General features: G+C 46.3%; 1 protein-coding gene across 1 annotated transcript in view; it reads right to left on the bottom strand.

The window, feature by feature from the left end:
- The window catches only part of LOC149369876 (uncharacterized), a 64,828-nt gene that overhangs the window by 16,141 nt on the left and 29,678 nt on the right, over positions 1-19,009 (bottom strand). The window contains exons 5-7 of the mRNA XM_089559610.1: positions 18,575-18,777; positions 10,285-10,453; positions 6,095-6,376 (exon numbers count right to left, since the gene is read on the bottom strand). Of these exons, the coding sequence (XP_089415736.1) occupies positions 6,095-6,376; positions 10,285-10,453; positions 18,575-18,777 (654 nt within the window). The remainder of the gene's footprint in view (positions 1-6,094; positions 6,377-10,284; positions 10,454-18,574; positions 18,778-19,009) is intronic.

Consider the following 19,009-nt stretch of genomic DNA (forward strand, 5'->3'; position numbering starts at 1 on the left):
TCTCGACGTGCGACGACCTGGGGGTCCCTGGCCGCCGGCAAAAGCACGTCAAGCGACCTCCTCGGCGCTGTGCGCCGTATCAACGCCGACACGGAACATCACCACCAGCTGAACTCCATGCTGCACTGATGGCAGCACCGGCAGCGGCGGGTCCAGCGGCCCCTGTAGTTGCGGCTACAGACCAGGGCCCGGCAAACAAGAGGCTGCGTGACGACCAAGCCAGCAACGAGCCTCTGACCGACCATCCAGAGGACATGGACCAAGCATCGTTCACAGTTGTCTCGTACAAGAAAAAGAGAGCTACCGGTGTTCCTGTAGTCTTCAGGCCCACCGAGGAAGGCGGAAGCCTATGGAAAGCCAACCCCAACACTGTGGCTTCGGCGGTTGTAGCATCGGCACAAGAAAAAGTCCTCAGCCATCGCATTCACAAGGATGGGAGCGTGATGGTTACAGTATCGACGCTGCCCGCCGCCAACCGTCTGCTCACGGTAACTAAGCTGGCTGGAGTGGCCGTAGAGGCCGGAGTCCCATACTCTTACATGGCAAGCTATGGCAAAATACAAGATGTACCTGTCACCTACACAGACGAAGATCTGAAGGAATATCTACGCGACCAAGGTGTCCTTTCAGCAAGGAGGCTAACCGCCTACACTCCTGAGGATGGTGGAAAGAGGTACGCCGTCGTATAGTTATATTGGAATTCGCAAAAGATGCGCCGCTACAAAAAAGAGTAACGCTTGGGTTCTGTAGTTACCCTGTAACTGAATACGTCGGAGCATCAACTCAGTGCTAGAAATGTCAGAGGCATGGCCACATATCAAGACATTGTAACGGCCCCGTGCGCTGCAAAGTGTGTGCTGGCCCCCACTCACACAAAGAATGCACTTCGAGAGCACAACCTAAATGCGCTAACTGCAGTGGCCCACACCCTGCTTACTATGGAGGGTGTTATAAAAAGAAAGCAGCCACAGTTGCTCGCACGGCAGAGCAAACACAAGGGAAACCCCCTAAGCGCCATGAAGCACCACCTAACCCCGACGTGGTTTTTACGACTACGGCAACTCTTTCCGAGAATCAGTCAACACAGCGTGGCAAAGCAGCTGACAAGACCTACGCAGATGCAGTAAAAAAGAAGCGTGGGAAGTCCGTTGGTTCTTCTCCTTCATCAAAGCTGCTGCAGCGCACTGCACAAGACCCGACAAACAGCGTCGCTCGCTCTGAGCCTAAGGCGCCACAACATGACAGGAAGATCAGCGACAGGCAGCAAACCGGAAGCTCTGAACAAGATATCACAAGCCTACTCATTCCGATGCTGTTTGCAGCTATCAAGGCTCTTATCCGTGCAAACCCCTCGTCAGGAGGACTCCCAGAAGTAGAAGCTGTCCTTGCAATGGAGCCGTTGATGTCGGTCTCCTACGCTCCGCAGGAGCGTAATACCACAGTTCAGTAATCATGGCTTCAACAGCGAGAACTTCGCCGCAGCTGACAATCCACAACATCTTTCGTACATGCACCATTTTCCAGTGGAACGCTCGCGGGCTACGCTCTAAACTCTCAGATTTCCGACAGCTCGTGCGAGCGTACCGCTTCCCCTTCATAGTCATCTGTGAATCAGGCGTCGAGGAAACTTTCCGACTCCACGGATACTATTTCCATCATTCACAACGACCAGATAACGTCAGCAGATTGCTGATAGGCTTTCGCAAGGATATCCCGGCCTCATCGGTTGATGTCCCGCCTCACAGCGACAATTAATACGTGTGCGCTGTCACAATTATTGACGGGCAACAGTACACTCTGATTGGAGTATATCTTGAGCCAGGCACGCCATTTGATGCTATGAGACTTGATAACTTGATAGCAAGGACGCCCTCACCGCATATTATTTGCGGAGACTTCAATGCTCATAATGAAATTTGGGGCAGCTCACATACATGTGCCCTAGGTGCCAAGCTTGCAAAACTTCTCTCCAAGCATTCAGTTCAGTTATTAAATGACGGCAGCATCACCTACCTCCGAGGCCCGACGACTACCAGCAGCATCGACGTGACATTTGTCACAAGTTCATTCGCCCACAACTTTGGCTGGTGCACTGATTTGGAGACACGCGGAAGCGACCATTACCCAATCCTCATATCGGCTTTCCATGCGCAGAGGAACCCAAAGAAATTCCTTACAAAATCTACAGACTGGGACGCATACAAGGACGCTGTAAGCAGAGGAGTTACTGCGGCAACTCGCAATGAGGAATTAGCATCGACAATGGCGTATTGCCTGAGAGCGAGTACACAAATTACAACTAAAAATGATAGCCTACCTTCAAATGATGACACATTTCAAAGGCTCTGCGCTATACGCAGGCGAGCTGAAAGGAAAGCTCTGCGCACAAAAAGCCTCGATGACCTACGTGCTTGCCGACGGGCACAACGTTACATTCGACGCTATATGGATAAACTCAGTCGGCAAAAGTGGCGTGACTTTTGTTCTACGCTGGATGTGCGCCAACCAGTAACCAATATTTGGCGGATAGTTAGAGGTATGCGCACGCCACTTCAACAACTCCACCCCTTCGCTGCACTCTCCCTTCACGAACAAAAATCTATAAAAGAAGTCTCAGAAGAATACTGCAGTACTGTCGGCAGGGTCAGGGCATTCGACAATCTCCGCAGATGGTCAATCAGGCATCCCAAAGGCGGCAGTGCCAGCGTTAGACCTGCCTTTCACAATGAAAGAACTATCCACAGCTATCGCGGAGACAAATAGACACACGTCTCCGGTTCATGATGAGGTGACCTATGAAGGCATTTCAAAGCTACCCCACACCTCCCGTCTTCGACTCCTGGAGTATTACAATTCTTCCTGGATGACTGGTGAGGTCCCCACGGAATGGAAGCTGGCGAAAATTGTTCCTGTTTTGAAACCCTGTAAGCAGCCAACAAGCTACGCATCATTCAGGCCCATTGCCCTACTGAGCTGCGTAGGTAAGCTCATGGAGCGCATGACCTGCAAACGCATAACTTGGTTCCTAGAGAGCCGAAATTAGTTCCCCCAAGAAATGAACGGGTTCCGTCAAAACAGGTCTGCGACTGACAATATCATCGCCCTCGTCTCATCAATTGAGGAGCACCTTCATGCTGGGTACATCCCGACGGCCGTTTTCCTAGACATCAAGGCCGCCTTTGACTCTGTCTTTCACCATGCAATTCTCGCCGCCTTTGCCAGTCTTGGCCTTAGAGGAAAGCTATACAAATGGATTGGGCATTATTTGAAAGAACGGTAAATTTTTATGACCACTCCAAACGGTCCAACACGCTTTCACGCAGTGGAGAGGGGCGTACCACAGGGAGCGGTGCTCAGCCCTCTCCTGTTCAATATTGTCCTTATACACATAAGAAGAAACCTTCCGCGAGGGGTCCGTATAACAATTTACGCTGATGATATCTGCATCTGGACCGCATCACGCTCGCGCTATATCACGCAGCAACGTCTACAGAGAGCGCTAATGCACATTTCGATGTACCTGGCTTCCAGAGGTCTTCGTCTCTCGCCAGAAAAGAGGTGTTGCAATGGCGTTTACAAGAAAAACGATGACCCGATATCCGCTGCTCCTAGGCGGACGATGGCTACCATATGTACGATCTCGGCGATTCCTGGGTGTTGTAATCGACTATAATCTGTCATGGTCACCTCAGATCAAAAAACTCCGCGAGAGGATCACTGCAGCATCGCAAACGTTTAGGTTCATGGCGGGAACAAGGTGGGGTAGCAACTGCCGATCAATGCTTCTGCTTGAAAAAGCCTACGTTGAAGGAACCTTGCGCTACTGTCTACCAGTGTTTCAAAGATTATCTACATCAAGCTTTAAGTCTCTCGTTGCCGCACGGAACAACTGCCTGCGAATATGCCTTGGCCTCCCAAAGGGTTCCTCTGCATCAGGAACAGTAGCGGAGGCAGGATGTCTCCCACTAGAGGTGATTGCCGGCCAGGAAACTATGCGTACCGATCTCCGCCATGTTCTTCAAGGGAAGAAGCACTTCCTGCACCGTGTCCACCTAACTCACAGCAACTCTAGCTTTGGCCAGGCAGTGCAGCTCCTGCCCATCCCTACTATTAATCAGCCACAGAAACTACTACCTCTAGCCTTTCCTCCATGGACACTCGCTCTTCTAAAGGTGAAGAAGTTTGTTCCAGGTGTGAATGCAAAGAGCCGCATGCCACAGGCAGCGCTTCTGCAAACTACTCTCGCCTACTTAACGGAGGAATATAGGCAGAGCACCCATATCTTCACCGAGGTTCAACTACTAAAGAAACCTCTTCATGTGGCCTTTATGTGCCCTCAACAGGCCATGCCATTTCTTACCGGCGTCAGCGGAGGACATCCTCTATGACAGCTGAGCTTCACGGCATTAAGGAAGCTGTTTCTTACATCCTGCGCCGAACCGCCGGCCGTTGGGTTATCTTCACCGATTCGAAAGCATCTCTGCAGATCCTGGCCAACCTGCTGAAGAAAACGAATCACCAGCCAGTTTCCCTGGACATCGGATATCTACATCATTTAGCTATTGCCGCAGGCCACTGCATAACATTTCAATGGGTACCTGCTCACTGTGGCATTCAGGCTAATGAAAAAGCAGATGAAGCGGCCCGTAAGGGCCATCAACATCGGAGATACATTAGAACTTTTTTCACGAAATCTGATGCGTCCCAGATGGCTAAAAGTTTTGCTTCCGAAGAAACGTATCGGCTTTGGAGTTTGCCGACACATCAGTACCAATTTCTTCACTCAATCGACCCACATCTTAGATCAAGACTCTCACCCAGAATTCCTCGACATCTGGAAACACTTTATCATCGACTTCGTCTGAATGCTGCATATACAAAGGGCCTATGATACCGTTTTAGACAAATGAACAGTCCGCACTGTGACAACTGTGGCGCGATAGAAACTGTGGAGCATATCTTGCTTGAGTGCCCTGCGTATGCTAACGAGCGTGCGTACTATGAACATTGCATGCAGAAGCTTTGCTCAGTGCCCCTAACAATGGACAAAGTTTTAGGTCCCTTAGCCTGCCTTAGGCAACAGAGACTTGCAATGAACTTTCTATTCACATATTTAAAAGACATTGGACATCTCGATAAGCTTTAAATTCACTTGCACGTTACCTTCATGCATTCTTCATGCAGTGAACTTCGTCAGCCCATTTGACGGACTATGCACTCCATCATTCCATAGCTTACATCATTACTCGCCATTGCATCCTTAGTACCCATTTCATGGCCGCATTTTATCTTCGTTTTTTTTACCTTTTCCACTCTGCTCTCCTTCTGTCTTTATCTCCCAAATTCCCCTCCCTACGCGGAGTAGCATGCCAGCGATTTTTAAACGCCGGCTAAATTCTCTGCTCTTCATTAAAGAGTCTCTCTCTCTCTCACTTCTCTAGAGTTCTCGGAGGATGTGATGCGGAGCAAATGAACGGAAATCTTTGCGCAGCTGCTTTGCTAGCGGTAAGGCGCTGGTGCCTGCGCGCTCGCGCCTCTATTCGGCTGCTCTCCAGCGCAAGCATTATGAGTGAGAGTCAATACCTGCTTCGTAATTTCTCTTTATTCCCCCCGAAAGGCACCTTTCCAGCGCTCTAGACAAGTGTGATCGACTCTGTACCAAGTCCCTTCCGTGCAGCAAAATCGATTCTCTCTAATCGGTCAATCTTAATCTTCGATCTCTTTCATTCCGAAGGATCGAACATGCTTTCACTACTTGCGCTAAGTAGATGTATGTCCATACCACTTCCACTCCCTACCTACCTATCGTAAACTGCTCTATCCCTCCCACGCTGTTATGACTAGCCACTTTGGGATACTACACACCAAAAAAACGTCAGCCAATCTAGCTCTAAAAGTCCAATTCAAAATTTACAGAGTCCTAGGGGAAACGCACTATCTACGTATTCCCTACGTTTTTTTTTTATGGAACGCCACTAGTTCACTAGTGCTCATTTGCCGGGGCTTATTTTGCACTGCGATATATAAATTCGTTTCTTCACCATCCTCAGACTTCCCCTCTTAGATTTAACATTTAGTATTATCCTTGACGTACCTTGACCTCAACCATCGTAGCGGGCACGCCCACGTCACCTCCGCTATGCGCCTTTCCGGTGTTTGGCTGACTAAGCATGACCCCGCAAGACTCGGTCATTCCATACACGTTCTGCAATCTCTCGATGCCAACGAAGGCCTTGTAAGCTGACTCGGCCACGGACGCTGACAGCACGCTGCCGGTCACGCCAATGGCGCGCATGCTGGGTAGGCCGCTGCCTGTGCGCTGCATCTCTCGCAGCAGGGCTTGCAGCTGCGACGGGAAAAATAGTGCTGCTGTCGCCTGCGTAAAAGGGATACACGCATGAACAGCCGGGCGGTGGCTCAACTGGCCATGGAAATAACACTGCTGGTGGCATATTATTCAGCACACGCGCCACACACCAAATGCATGTACCGAAATCTTTGGGAATTGAACTACCCTGAAGAGTAGCGCGACAGCCACAGGATCTGATCTGCGGACATTAAAACCTTATGTATGCGAACGATGCTGAGTCGAGCAGAGGTCGGGGGATTTGTATAAGGAAATCACTTCAAGTCACTGTGCGATGCGAAGTTATGTGCATGCCGCAGCCAACAAAGTTATATTTTGTATGGTTCTTTCACACCCTGGCTGCAGCAGGCAGCTGCGCTGCAGCTACATTTCCAATGCACTGCATTTCTGAACGCGTCTTTTTCTTTATCTCTTCAGATTTTTCTTGAAAAAGCCGAGAAAGATACGAGATTGCGATTTCTGCAGATGGATTGCACGTACTCATGATAGGAATACGCACGGAGAGAGCAGTTAGGCATAGCGACTTTATCTCCGTTACGGCTAGCAGATAGGACAATTAATTAACATTATGACCGAAATATTTTTAAATTCTTGGCTTTAGATCACGACACTAGATGCTAGAATTGGAGTGATTTAACCTAATTCTAAATCGATAGTGTTGTTCTAGATATACAACATGCAATTCTGCGTTGAGGCCGGTCATATCACAAGCAACACGCCGGTGCGTCGGAAGTGCTATAGCGGTATTTCACGATGGGGGCACAACTTTAAAGCCCACAAAACGAAGCAGCATTGCTAGGGGTTGGGGGCTGCAACTGCGGTTTCCAGCCGCAGTTGCAAGTTTGATACCTATTGAAGGTCTGAAATTCTGCCATATACCAATCTACCCTAAAACCAAAACTAAGACATTTAATAGCTCATAACTGTTAAGCAGTCGCCTCTTCTAACCGCCCTCCAATGGCTTTTCACGTCTTGTAGCTATAAATTGGCAGTCGGCGGGAATCCTTTGTCACAAGTTGACATATTTTTGACGAGCTGCCGCAAGAAAATACCTCATATGAAGCATGCACCGTAACGGCCGTTTCGCTCAGCTATTGTTTCGCCACATCCATAACTGATAAATGCAAGGCTTCTCTGGGAACAGCACGCCTGGTGATGAAAGATGGCCGCCACATCGGCAAGACTGCTCACCAAAGGGCCGCTCATCGTCGAATTCAGTAAAACCCTGAATAGCACATTGCTTACGGTCACTTCAATTCTTTTTCGTGAGCTGTGTTTTTTTTCTCGTTTTGTCCAATTGACAAGAAGCACACGTCGTTCAAGGCTGTTCGCCCCGCAATTTACTGCCTCCATCCAAGTGTGATAAGCGCAAGGCTTTCCCCCGCCAATATCATGCATGGTGGAGCACAATAGGCGCCACATAGGCAAGAGTGCCCATCAGTGTCCATCACCCCAGTGTCAACTTTTAAAACCCATAGTAACTGCTAGCTTTCATTCTCTGTGTGTTTTGCTCTTGACTGGGTGGAACTGTATTCTGTAATGAATCTCACGAGGTTTGTCCTGTAATTGCCAAGGAAAGTACGACAGAAGAAAACAATCCTATTGTTTTCCATCTTCTCTGTGGTCGTTAGCCCAGAATTTTTCCTAAGCCTTGAAAATAACTTCACTCTAGAATAAGCATTATAAAAGAACATAAGAGCCTCGTTCCAAACGCGTTCAGATTTCAAAATTATCTGCTAAGTATATGGTTCCCGAATGGGGCTTGCTTAAGTAAGTAGCGACCGGACTGTAATTTTATACGCTGTTAGCTTACATCTGTCGTAGAGCCAGAAAGCTTCATGATTCACGTAGTTATGACGTCGCGCCGTCATTCCTGGTAAATACAGACTTAAAATAGTCTCTAAAACGGCATGCAATTTCGCTACTAACATTACATGCGAAAGGATCGATTTGTAAAAATGGAATGGGAGATTTCTATTTTGACAAGTATCCCACATTTTCCCGGCGGTGCTTTATTAAGTGTTGTTAAATATTCACTCACATACCACTGCTTCGCACCCGATATTCGTGCTGTAAATGCCTATGACAGGATTTTAATTTTTTTTGTTGCGTTCACGTGTTACGTGTTCATGCTTTATGTGTTTCATTTGTTGCGTTCATGTGTTATGTGTTTCGTTTGCTGCGCAATGAGTTTCAGCATTTTTCTCTTTGCGTTTCCTTGCACCCCTGTTAACGCTTATTTCTATTCACGTGGATAGAGACTCTCAGCATACCTTGTTTTCTCCTCCCCCGCGCCAACTGCTCAAGGACGTTTTATTTATCGCCTGTAGTTGTATTAAGGCGCCTTCTTTCTGTGCAGATTGTTCTGATTCTGTGCCTGACGACGGCCGTCTGTAGTGCTAGAAAGTTGTAAACGTGTCTACAATCTGGGCTGCTGAGATTCTGGTATGGCTGCTCTGACGTTTATTTTAGTGGACTTGGCTAAACATGATGACTCGAAGTTCGTCAGTTCCTATAGTGGAAAAAAAGATGCCCAGGCTTAGCTTGGTTAAGCCAAGAATGCGTTGCATATTGCGCGGTCTTTTTGCGCGAGGTATTGCTTGGCGGCACTTGATTTTCTCAGCAGCTTTTCCTTCGTGATGTATGGATGGATGGATAGGAGTGCCCCCTTTGAAACGGGGCGGTGGCAACTGCCACCATGCTCAGCCGTCCTCCCCCCCCCCCCTTTTTTTTCTTTTTTTTAATTTTTCCCCACGTGGTTTGGTGACGTCACGTCATCACGTGACGTGACGTCACCAAACCACGTGGGAAAACATTTGGTGGTGGTTTTGGTGACGTGACGTCACCAAAACCACGTGACGTCACGTCACGTGGTTTGGTGGCTGCCCGGCCGCGCCCAAGGGCTGAACTTAGTGATTGCAATATGCTACGCATAAAAAACGCGCCCCAGATCCGGACTCATCTGTTCCAGTTGGTATTCAAGCCCTTCAGAGCAAAACATGGGATATGAGGTCAAAAGCCTGTTGGCCTTCCTTCCCGGTCGTTTGACCTCAATTTTCTGCTAACCTTTCCCGCTAATACAGATCATCTTCTTGAGCAGACATCTGCTGTCGAGAAGCTTCAGTCCTCCGTGAGCAAATTAGGAGCTCTCTCGCATTCCTATCGTCTAAAAGAACGATTTCCTGGTTCCGCTAGGTCTAAATGCAAAAGAAACCAAACACAGCAAAACGTAAGGTTCTTTACTGACGCTTAAAACGCAGGGATGGGAGGCCGAAATAGAGACTCTGAAAACTGAGATGAATAATTGCAATAACACTGTCGGTGTTCACACTTCGACATTCGCGGTATTTCTTGTGTTCCGAATGAGGACTTGCCCGCTGTTCGTGCGGATCTTGTGGAAACGTTCAGCATTAAGCGCGTAGACTACTCAGTTCATTCTACCCACTGCTTTCCTTCTGAAACGAGAAAAATTGAGGGCATTTGGGAAAAGATTGCATCTACTTCCATGAACGAAGCGTAAATTTGTTGCTAGCATGCGGTGAAGGGTCTGCGCAAATATGAAGATGATGATCACAGGCTCTACTTGAACGAAAATGAAACAGAACAAAACGCTGAACTTTTCTGGCTTTTGAATAAAAACGGACGAGGAAAAAAAAATCTGGTTTGTTTGTACACAAGATGAGAACTTATTTGCCAAACAGGGCGAAATCTATTCTCTTTATGGCTCGTTTAAATCGTTACAATTATCTCGCGTACCTACCACAACCATTTTTAGCTCTTTATTGCTTACACCTGTGCTGTAATCATTTTTCTTCCTCATGCCTGTGTACGAAAGCTCTAGCTGATTTTCGGACACACGTCGCATTTTTCTGATTCCTCAGTGCGTGGCGCAGAGGAAAACTTCAGGTTTTTCTTACCTTGTACTTATCGACGGCATTAATGATTTCGAGGGGCCCAATCATGGCCGGCGTTACAGCAAGCACGGCGCCATTCAGCATGGATAAAAATGCATACAGCATCCCGGTCTGATGCATAATTGGGTTGTGACCCAGCAGCACGTCGCTTTTTACCCAGGGCATATGCAACCTGCACAGAAGCACATCAACACTGTGTGGAACCGGACAGAATATTCTCACTCACTTATGCCGTAATAAGACGTAACGATGAAGTGATGCATACAAGACAATTATTCTTTTTGATTCCTTTTTGGTGGTTTATGTCCTGAGGTTGAACAAGGAAAATGAGATAGGCCGGTATGGATCACTTTTTGAATTTTTCGTACATGTAGCGCTGTTTAACGTGCACACTCATTGCGGAATCTACTTGCGTTCTCTCATTTTATCGATCGGTGTGCTCTCGCCGCGGCTGTCCCATGAATCCAAGTACATTCCGGATATACAGGGTGGTTCAAATTATTGAATACAGTTTTCTCTAAGAAGCCGTGAAAGATACTTCGGTGCGGTGTTCGTAGTTTCATTTTACTCAATTGGGAACGCTATTTATGTGACTAATTACAATGAAAAGCGGAGCACTTAACTATACTTGACATTACCTTTCTCTTTTTTTTTTAGGTTGAACGCGCAAGGCTATATTGCGAGATTGAAGCACGTAAAAATCTAAGGTGAATGCAGTTTTGAAATTTCAGAATCGGTTTGATGTTTCCAGATCACGAGCGTGAAAAAACGCTTTTCAGATCTAAGTTGCGTTTCCCGCGTTCCATATTGATGGGAGTTCCTTGAATCAAATGCAGCTGTAGTTTACTTCTTTCGGGGCGTACAGGATGGTGATGTAATTGCGGTGGCTGTATCAGGTGCAGCGATGCCATTTTATTAACATGCAACGCGGGAAAGCCAACTTGGCCAGCTGCCAAATGTGTATTTTCGACGTTCGATATCTCGAAGCACGTTGCTCATTCAGAAATTTATAAATTGGTTTCCCCTTCTATGTAGAAGGCCTTCAATTTCTGAACATAACCTTGTGTCCTAAAGCCAAAGTTGACCAGTTCATTTTATTTAATTACTCATGTTTTTGATCCCCTCTATCATGTAAATAATGTCCGTAATGCCGTATATTCAGCGTGTACAGACCGTACAGATCTACCTTCCATGGCATTCCAAAGAAACATCTCTATTGAATAATTTGAACACCCTGTATATTTAATTTAGCGTGGACGTTTCAACGCGCGCTGCACTGTTTTTTTTTTTTTTTGGCCACGGCAGCACTACCAGGATGCGGAAAAGTGCTCGTTTCCCTGCTATATTGTGCAGGTGAGTTAATTATTTGGGAAATGTGACCGCTGAACTGATTGCCTTTTCCTGTGCTGACCTGCCCGCAGCGGTTGTCTTGCATCACTGCGGTTTTGCGCAAGTTGTTGCCACTAAGAGGCTATATTTAAACCAACCTTGGCCCGGATCTAACCTAAATTTTCAGACAACCTAACGATATCGCTAGCGACATACAACACAAAAGGAAATACGACTCGTTGAAATGAACAAGAAACTTGATGACCTGTAACAACTGCAAAGCAAAGTCGCCACATGCCAAAGTTAACTTTCTCGCACGGACCATGTGACTGGAAGAAATAGAAAAAAACGTATCTTGAAAACCGTATCTAGAAAACCGATCTAGAAAACCGTACCTGAAAGTAAAATTGAATTATATATGGACTGCAAGAAGAGCAGCGGAAAATAATGAAACTCTCGAGCAACATGTGAAAAACTTATACAAGATACCTTCAAACTGGACACAACCGACAATGAAAAAATGCACATGTTAGGCAGACAAAAAAGAAGAAATCTAGACCAGTTATTTTGAAGCTACTAGATTCAAGACATATAAAAACCCTGATATTAGAAAAGGCTGAAACTAAAAGGCACAGACTTTTCTATTCCCGAAGATTTTTCTACCAAAGTTGGAGATATTTGAAAGGAGCTGAGGACGAGTGCGAAACAGAAGTGAGGATATAAGCAAAAGGTCGCGCTGGTATTTTAAAGTTATAATTAATAAAAGAGCTTATATTTAGCACAAAGAAATCAAAACAGTAGAACTCATATGTAAAAAAACGATTCAAAATTCAAACCGCGAGTGACCCGAAAGAAAGTGCACTCAAAGAATAAAACATCATAAATATAATACCAAGAAATTTACCGAACGAGACAGAATAGCTTTAACGCCTAATATTTTGTCAAGAACCAGACATAGTTGGGATCACTGAAGCGGGGCTCTCACTAGTTATCACTAATCACAAAAATATGCTCCCCCGATATTCGGCCACCCGAAAAGACCCCGGTTCACGAGGAGGGGGCGTGGCATTACTGATAAAAAAGAGGCTTCCTTTCTTTATTTGCCTCGAAGTTGCGATTAAGTAGATATTTTTTGTAAGATGCTTTGTAAAGGTGACAACATAGCTACCGGCTGCTTTTACAAGACGTGTTCTTCAGAACATGAATGCATAAACGCAATTCACGTATTCCTTCAAAAACATAGGAAATTCACGGATAATCATGGGTGATTTCGACCGCCCAGACACAAATTGAACAATGTACTACACAGCAGCAGTTTCAGAGGCCCTCATAGATTTATTGTTAAAGTTTAATTCAAGTTTTAGCGCAATACTGGAAGTGGTAATTAAGGGATTACGTCTGCTCACGGCTTCTAGTGACCGCAGATCTGAACCATGGGAGGGAAATAACTAGAAGAATAAGAATTGGGCGGAGCGCATATGACAGGATCTCTCAGATCATGAATAGCAGTTCACCAATATCCCTCAAGAAAAAAGTGTACAACAGCTGTATTTTGCCCGTATTCATCCAATGGGCAGAGACATGGAGGCTAAACAAAAGGGTTCAGCTTAAGTTAAGAGCAACTCAGCGATCTATGGCAAGAAAATTATAGGTGTAACGTTGAGAGACCGAAAGCGGGCAGAGTGAGTGAGGGAACAAACACGGGTTAATGACATCCTAGTCGAAATGAATAGGAAGAAATGGGCTTGGGCAGGGTATGTAATGCGAAGGCAAGATAAGCGCTGGTCCTTAAGGGTAACGCAGTGTATTCCGAAAGAACACAAGCCTAGCAGAAGGAGACAGGAAGTTAGGTGGGCGGATGAGGTTGAAAAGTTTGCAGAGATACGGTGACCGCCGTCGGCAAAGGACAGAAATAATTGTAAAGTCATAGAAGAGGCCTCCAACCTGCAGTGGCCATAGTCACACTGGTGATAATGGCCAAGCTGCTGGTAGCAGCCCGACGAGAAAGCAATGAAAAACACGACGACAAACAAATGCTGATTAGGACAAAGAGGAAGTGCCGGCTAAACTGGCAATGTACTTGAATAGGACAACCTGCCTGGCTATCTGGCGTTGCACTGTTTTCAGCAGCGCGTAGCAGCATGTCCAGAGAGCAGGGAAACACATGAAAACATATCAGCACTGATTAGCACGAAAAGGAAGTGCCCGCTAAATATAAATATACTTGAAAAGGACAAACTATCGGGCTAGTTGGAGTTGCATTATTCTCAGCAGCGCGCAGCTGCAGGAGGAGAGAGCGCGGAAAGGCACGAAGACAAACAAGTGCTGATTAGGACGAAGAGGAAGTGCCCACTGAACTACAAACATACTTGATTACGACAAAGAATCCGGCCAGCTGGTGTGGCATTCTTTTAAAATGTCCGCAGCACCACGAGAAGAAAGCACGGATAGGCAGGGTGACAAACAAGTGCTCATTAGCCACGAAGGCAAAGAAGGATCACAGATGCAAAACCATAAAATCAGAAATTTCGGCATTTATACACCACAGAAGGACACAAAGACAAATTAAGCGCTGATAATACAATTATGCATCAAACATCAGCGCTTGTGGTCTTCGTGTCTTTCTGTTCTCCGTCCTCGTGTTGCATCACGCTACTGTAAGTAATGCCGATTTGGCCCATCATATGTTATGATGGCCAGTGCATTTTCTTAAACAATATCGATCCCGTGAGTTGACATCGCGCTATATCTATTCATATTCCGATTTTGTGCACATTGCAGTATATTTCATCACCGCTATGTTAAGCGAGCGCAGAGAATGTGCCGGGGTACGTGTTTTTGAATTACACTCTCCCTTAAAGGCGAGGCTATAGATTTAATGGACCCTTTATTCGCACGGACTCTTCTTCGCACAGCACTAAGCAGCCACAGACACGGCTCTTTATTTGGGTTGTCTCGTTTTGTTTTCTTTCTAATGCGAATATATTACTAGTCCCATTACGAGAAAAGCCGACGGCGTGCGTTTTATGTGTATGTGTACTCGCAGATGCTGCAGGCAACCGCAGCGATGGCAAGAAAAATTGGGTGACTTCATCAAGCTGCCTTATCACGCACACAGCAAACAGGCATCGCCACTTCAGGCAATCCGATACATGTCGTTCGTCTATAAGGGTGTTTCACCTAAGACTTTCTGCAATTTTTAAAAATAAGCTATTTGAATTAGATGCGCGCTTTTTCTGGCATAGCATTGTCAGTGGTGTAGTACATCATAATGCAGCTAAGACGTGCTAACTAGCAGGATTGTTAACCAATATTTAATAGTTAACTTTTAAACTATTACCGTCGGGCTCCTTAATTATTGAGAGGCATGTAGCCCACCGTAAGTAATGTCCATATCCGTTTTTAGAATTTCGAGAACGCGATTATCCTCGGCGCTGTGGCCCAACAAATTTTGGCTATTTCGACGAGTTAGGCTCACTGGAGAGGTTGCTTTGCCTGCAAGCTTCTCAAACCGCATGTATTTTGGCGCGATGTAGACGAAATTTGTTGGGCCACAGCGCCGAGGATAATCGCGTTCTCGAAATTCTAAAAACGGATATGGACATTACTTACGGTGGGCTGCATGCCTCTCAATAATTAAGGAGCCCAACGGTAATAGTTTAAAAGTTAACTATTAAATATTGGTTAACAAGCCTGCTAGTTAGCACGTCTTAGTTGAATTATGATGTACTACACTACTGACAATGCTATGCCAGAAAAAGCGCGCATCTAATTCAGATAGCTTATTTTTAAAAATTGCAGAAAGTCTTAGGTGAAACACCCTGTATATACTCGTCAGTGGCAGACCTTGATGTGGCATCAGTTCTGCCGATATTCGTGCCAAAATTCTTACGCAACCTTTTGGCACGCACTGTTTCGGGTTGTGTCATACGATTTTTCTTGGATTTAGCTTACAAGTGCTAGTCAAGTTGCTGGATTGATTGAAACTGGGATTGGAACCAGCGACACATGCACCTTCAAGTGTATGCCCCCAGAGGCTTTCGTATCAAAACTTTGTTGCAACCGTTCGTCGTACCGCGTTCCAGGTGATGTCATACGTGCGTGTGTGTGGGATGGTGGTGCCATACCTTCAAAAACAAACTAGACTCACCCCTAAAATAAATTCAGTTCCCAAGCCGAAAACAAATGCGTACATCTTGCGTCCACGACATGCTTTCTTTTATGGTGGTTTAACATCCGAAAGCGACTCAGGCTATGAGGAACGCCGTAGTGGAGCGCTCCGGAAATTTCGACCGCCTGCGGTTTTTTACCGTGCACTTATATCGCACAGTACACTGGACTCAAAGATTTCGCCTTCATCGAAATGCGGCCGCCTTGGCCGGGATTGAACCCGCATCTTTCGGATCAGCAGCTGAACACCATAACGACTGTGTAACCGCGGCGGCTTCGTCGACGACATGCTTTCGTATCCCCACTCGTAAGAAGTCCAAAATGTCTGACTAATTCTTTCTCTCTTCACATAAATTTTCTTTTTTTTTGATTTTATACTATTTACAACAAGATAAACACGGCTTCCTTTTAATCAAGTCGAAGGAACGTTCCTGAGTAGTATAGGGCTAGCGGGACCGTGTTATCACTTGACAGACACACGGCTAATTGTGGGAAGTGCCTAATATAATTGCTATCACACTAAAACCGCCATAGCTTCGGACGGCTATAGCGAGTAAGGTCCCGTATTCGCAGCATGTATGGGGTGAGTTTACTGTCTCTCGGGCCTTGCCGAGGCTTTAGAATAAGTAGCGGTTTGAATGACTTCCGAGATGGTCTTCCTTGAGGGACAACAGCAGCCATTGTATTTTTTTGTTTTCTTTTCTGCCGAGTTCGTAATAAGATGGGTTTTGTTTCAGTGGGGAGCCATGTGGCATGAGCCACGTAACCTTTGAAGCGTCTCAAAGCATGAATATTTCGGATAGATGGCAGAAATAGCTGTGCATCACCGTATATTTAGAATAATTTAGTAGTCACAACATACTCTTGAACTGGGACTTGTGGCTGCATTCCTGAAATACCCAGCCCACAAAAAATAGATACTCTAGTTTAAAGCGTGTGTCTAGATATCAGCATGCAAAAAAAAAAAAAACATATTCCAGTGGAGCGCAGACTTGCGCCTGTGGGTCATCGACCCCGAACGAGGAATATAATGCTCACGTTGACCGGAACCAACTTTTGTGTGTTTCCTCAAAAACCTCCCATTTTCTGTGACAGTTAAGTAAAATGCCACATCTATACGTGGCCTAATGCCTTAGGAGCCCCTCTCTGTTAAGGTAGGTGACTAATTCCAAACCCACCTCCGGACATCCCCTTCAAAAATGAGCAATAGCCTACCCTGAACCGGTGCTCGGCTTTTTTCCAGGGTGTGCTCTTGCGAGAAGCTTCAGAGACGTTACGGCGCCCCTCCCGGATCAAGCCGTTTCAACGGACATATTTTGAAAATGTGGTTCCTCGCGCAAGGCGTACATGCAGTGCGAGTATGTAGACTGGAACTTCACTTCCGTGGCATTAGCACCATCTGCCATAAAATAAAGGGTCACTTGTGAGCTTTACCTCATGAAATGGATATTTAAGTTGATATGCGGCCGAACGAAACACCGTCCCGACAGAGGAACTGTTTGGCCGCAGGCCCTTTTCGAAAGCATTTCACCGAAGAAAACGCGAGTACCGGGCAAGGGTAAAACCTTGTCATCATCATAATCAGCCTGACTACGCCTACTGCAGGGCAAAGGCCTCTCCCATTTCTCTCCAATGAACCCTCTCCTTTGCCAGCTGCGGCACACGTATCAAGGCAAACTTCTTAATCTCGTATACCCAACGAACTTTCTGCCGCCACCTGCCACGCGTGCCTTCTCTTGGCATGCACTCCGTTACCCTTAAGGACAAGCGGTTATATTGCCTTCGCATTACACGCCCTGCCCAAGCTCATATCTCCCTATTGATTTCAACTAGGAAGTTATTAACCCATGTTTGCACCCTCACCCACTTTGCCCGCTTCCGGTCTCTTAACGTTACTCCTGTCATTTTTCTTTCCATAGCTCGCTCCGTACTCCTTAAGTCAAGCTGAACCCTTTTTGTTAGCTTCCGTGTTTCTGCCCACCAAGGTGAGTACTGGCAAGATACAGGGGTAAAAGCTTGTACTGGTTGCAGGAATGGTGGGTGCCCGGTGGCAATAAAGGTCGAGCCCAACATTTCCCACGGGCGGGGGTGATGCTGAAGGCACGAGTCATCGGCAGTGTTCATATAGCCCTTTTAATGCATTCTCACATCTGAGTGATGCGACTTCGGCTGCGCGAGGGACAAACGCATTCTTAGTGTTTCTTAGGGACACGTGTTTAGTGCACTTTCTTTGATAGCCATGTGTGTTTGTGAGTGTGTGAGCGTTGAGTATGATTGATGTCACCTTTTTTTTCCTTTTTCTTTCTTTTTCACCCTCTTCTTTCATCCTCATCTGGAGTAGCATGCCAGGGGCATAACCAGGCAGATCTCTTTTTGATTCATTAAAGTCTCTCTCTCTCTCTTACATCTGAGGTGTCGTCTTCTTTATGACACACGCACGTTATCAAGTGAATACTGCGCTTCTTTCCCAAAGAAACATCTCGCTGCACTTAGGAAATGTTCTTAGTACGGCTGCAGACGAAAAAGTTCGACTGTTGCCCTCTTTCAATTGCCGCGCTTTGCCTGTCGCTCGCCCTTTTTGTGCGCCAACTTTTTCCTATAAAGTATTTTGTTTTTACTTAGAACCACCTGCACAAACACTTAAAATAAATGCCGCTCACATAATTATGAATTTTGGGGATGAGATGCTCGTAAATGTTATTTCCGTTTATGTGGTTTACAGAGAAAAATTTAATTCTGATTCTGCTGCAGTCTTCAGCACGAGAAGCGTTCCCCTTATGCCAGCCCTTCGTACCTACTGCTGTAGTAACAGGCCACGTAACAGTAGTGGGTGACCTCAGCACCCTTGGGCAAGCCCGTGGTCCCCGAAGTGTAGCACACAGCGAGGACAGTGTCCCGGGGATCGGTGACCGGGCTCTCCTGGAACAGCTGTTCGTCCAGCGCTGAAAAACTCGAGGTTGAGACGAAGCCAGCAGCGTGTCCCATGCAGAAAAGGCCCTGGATGAAAGAATGCACAGCATCACCAATTTCGAAAAGATGCAGCCAGAAAAAAACTTGGCCGCGCGATGACAGGGCACTTGCAGTAGCCTACCAACTGTTGCCAACAAAACACAATTGTGAGACATTCCAGCGGCTAAAAAAAAGACAGGGATGAAAGTAGATGAGACTGGACGAACGCCGGATTTCAACTGAAGTTTATTCTACAAACAAGTATTATGTACAAAGGCGG

Source organism: Amblyomma mixtum, chromosome 1 (genome assembly GCF_055824585.1).
Source record: "Amblyomma mixtum isolate Tamu chromosome 1, ASM5582458v1, whole genome shotgun sequence".
NCBI lineage: Eukaryota > Metazoa > Arthropoda > Arachnida > Ixodida > Ixodidae > Amblyomma > Amblyomma mixtum.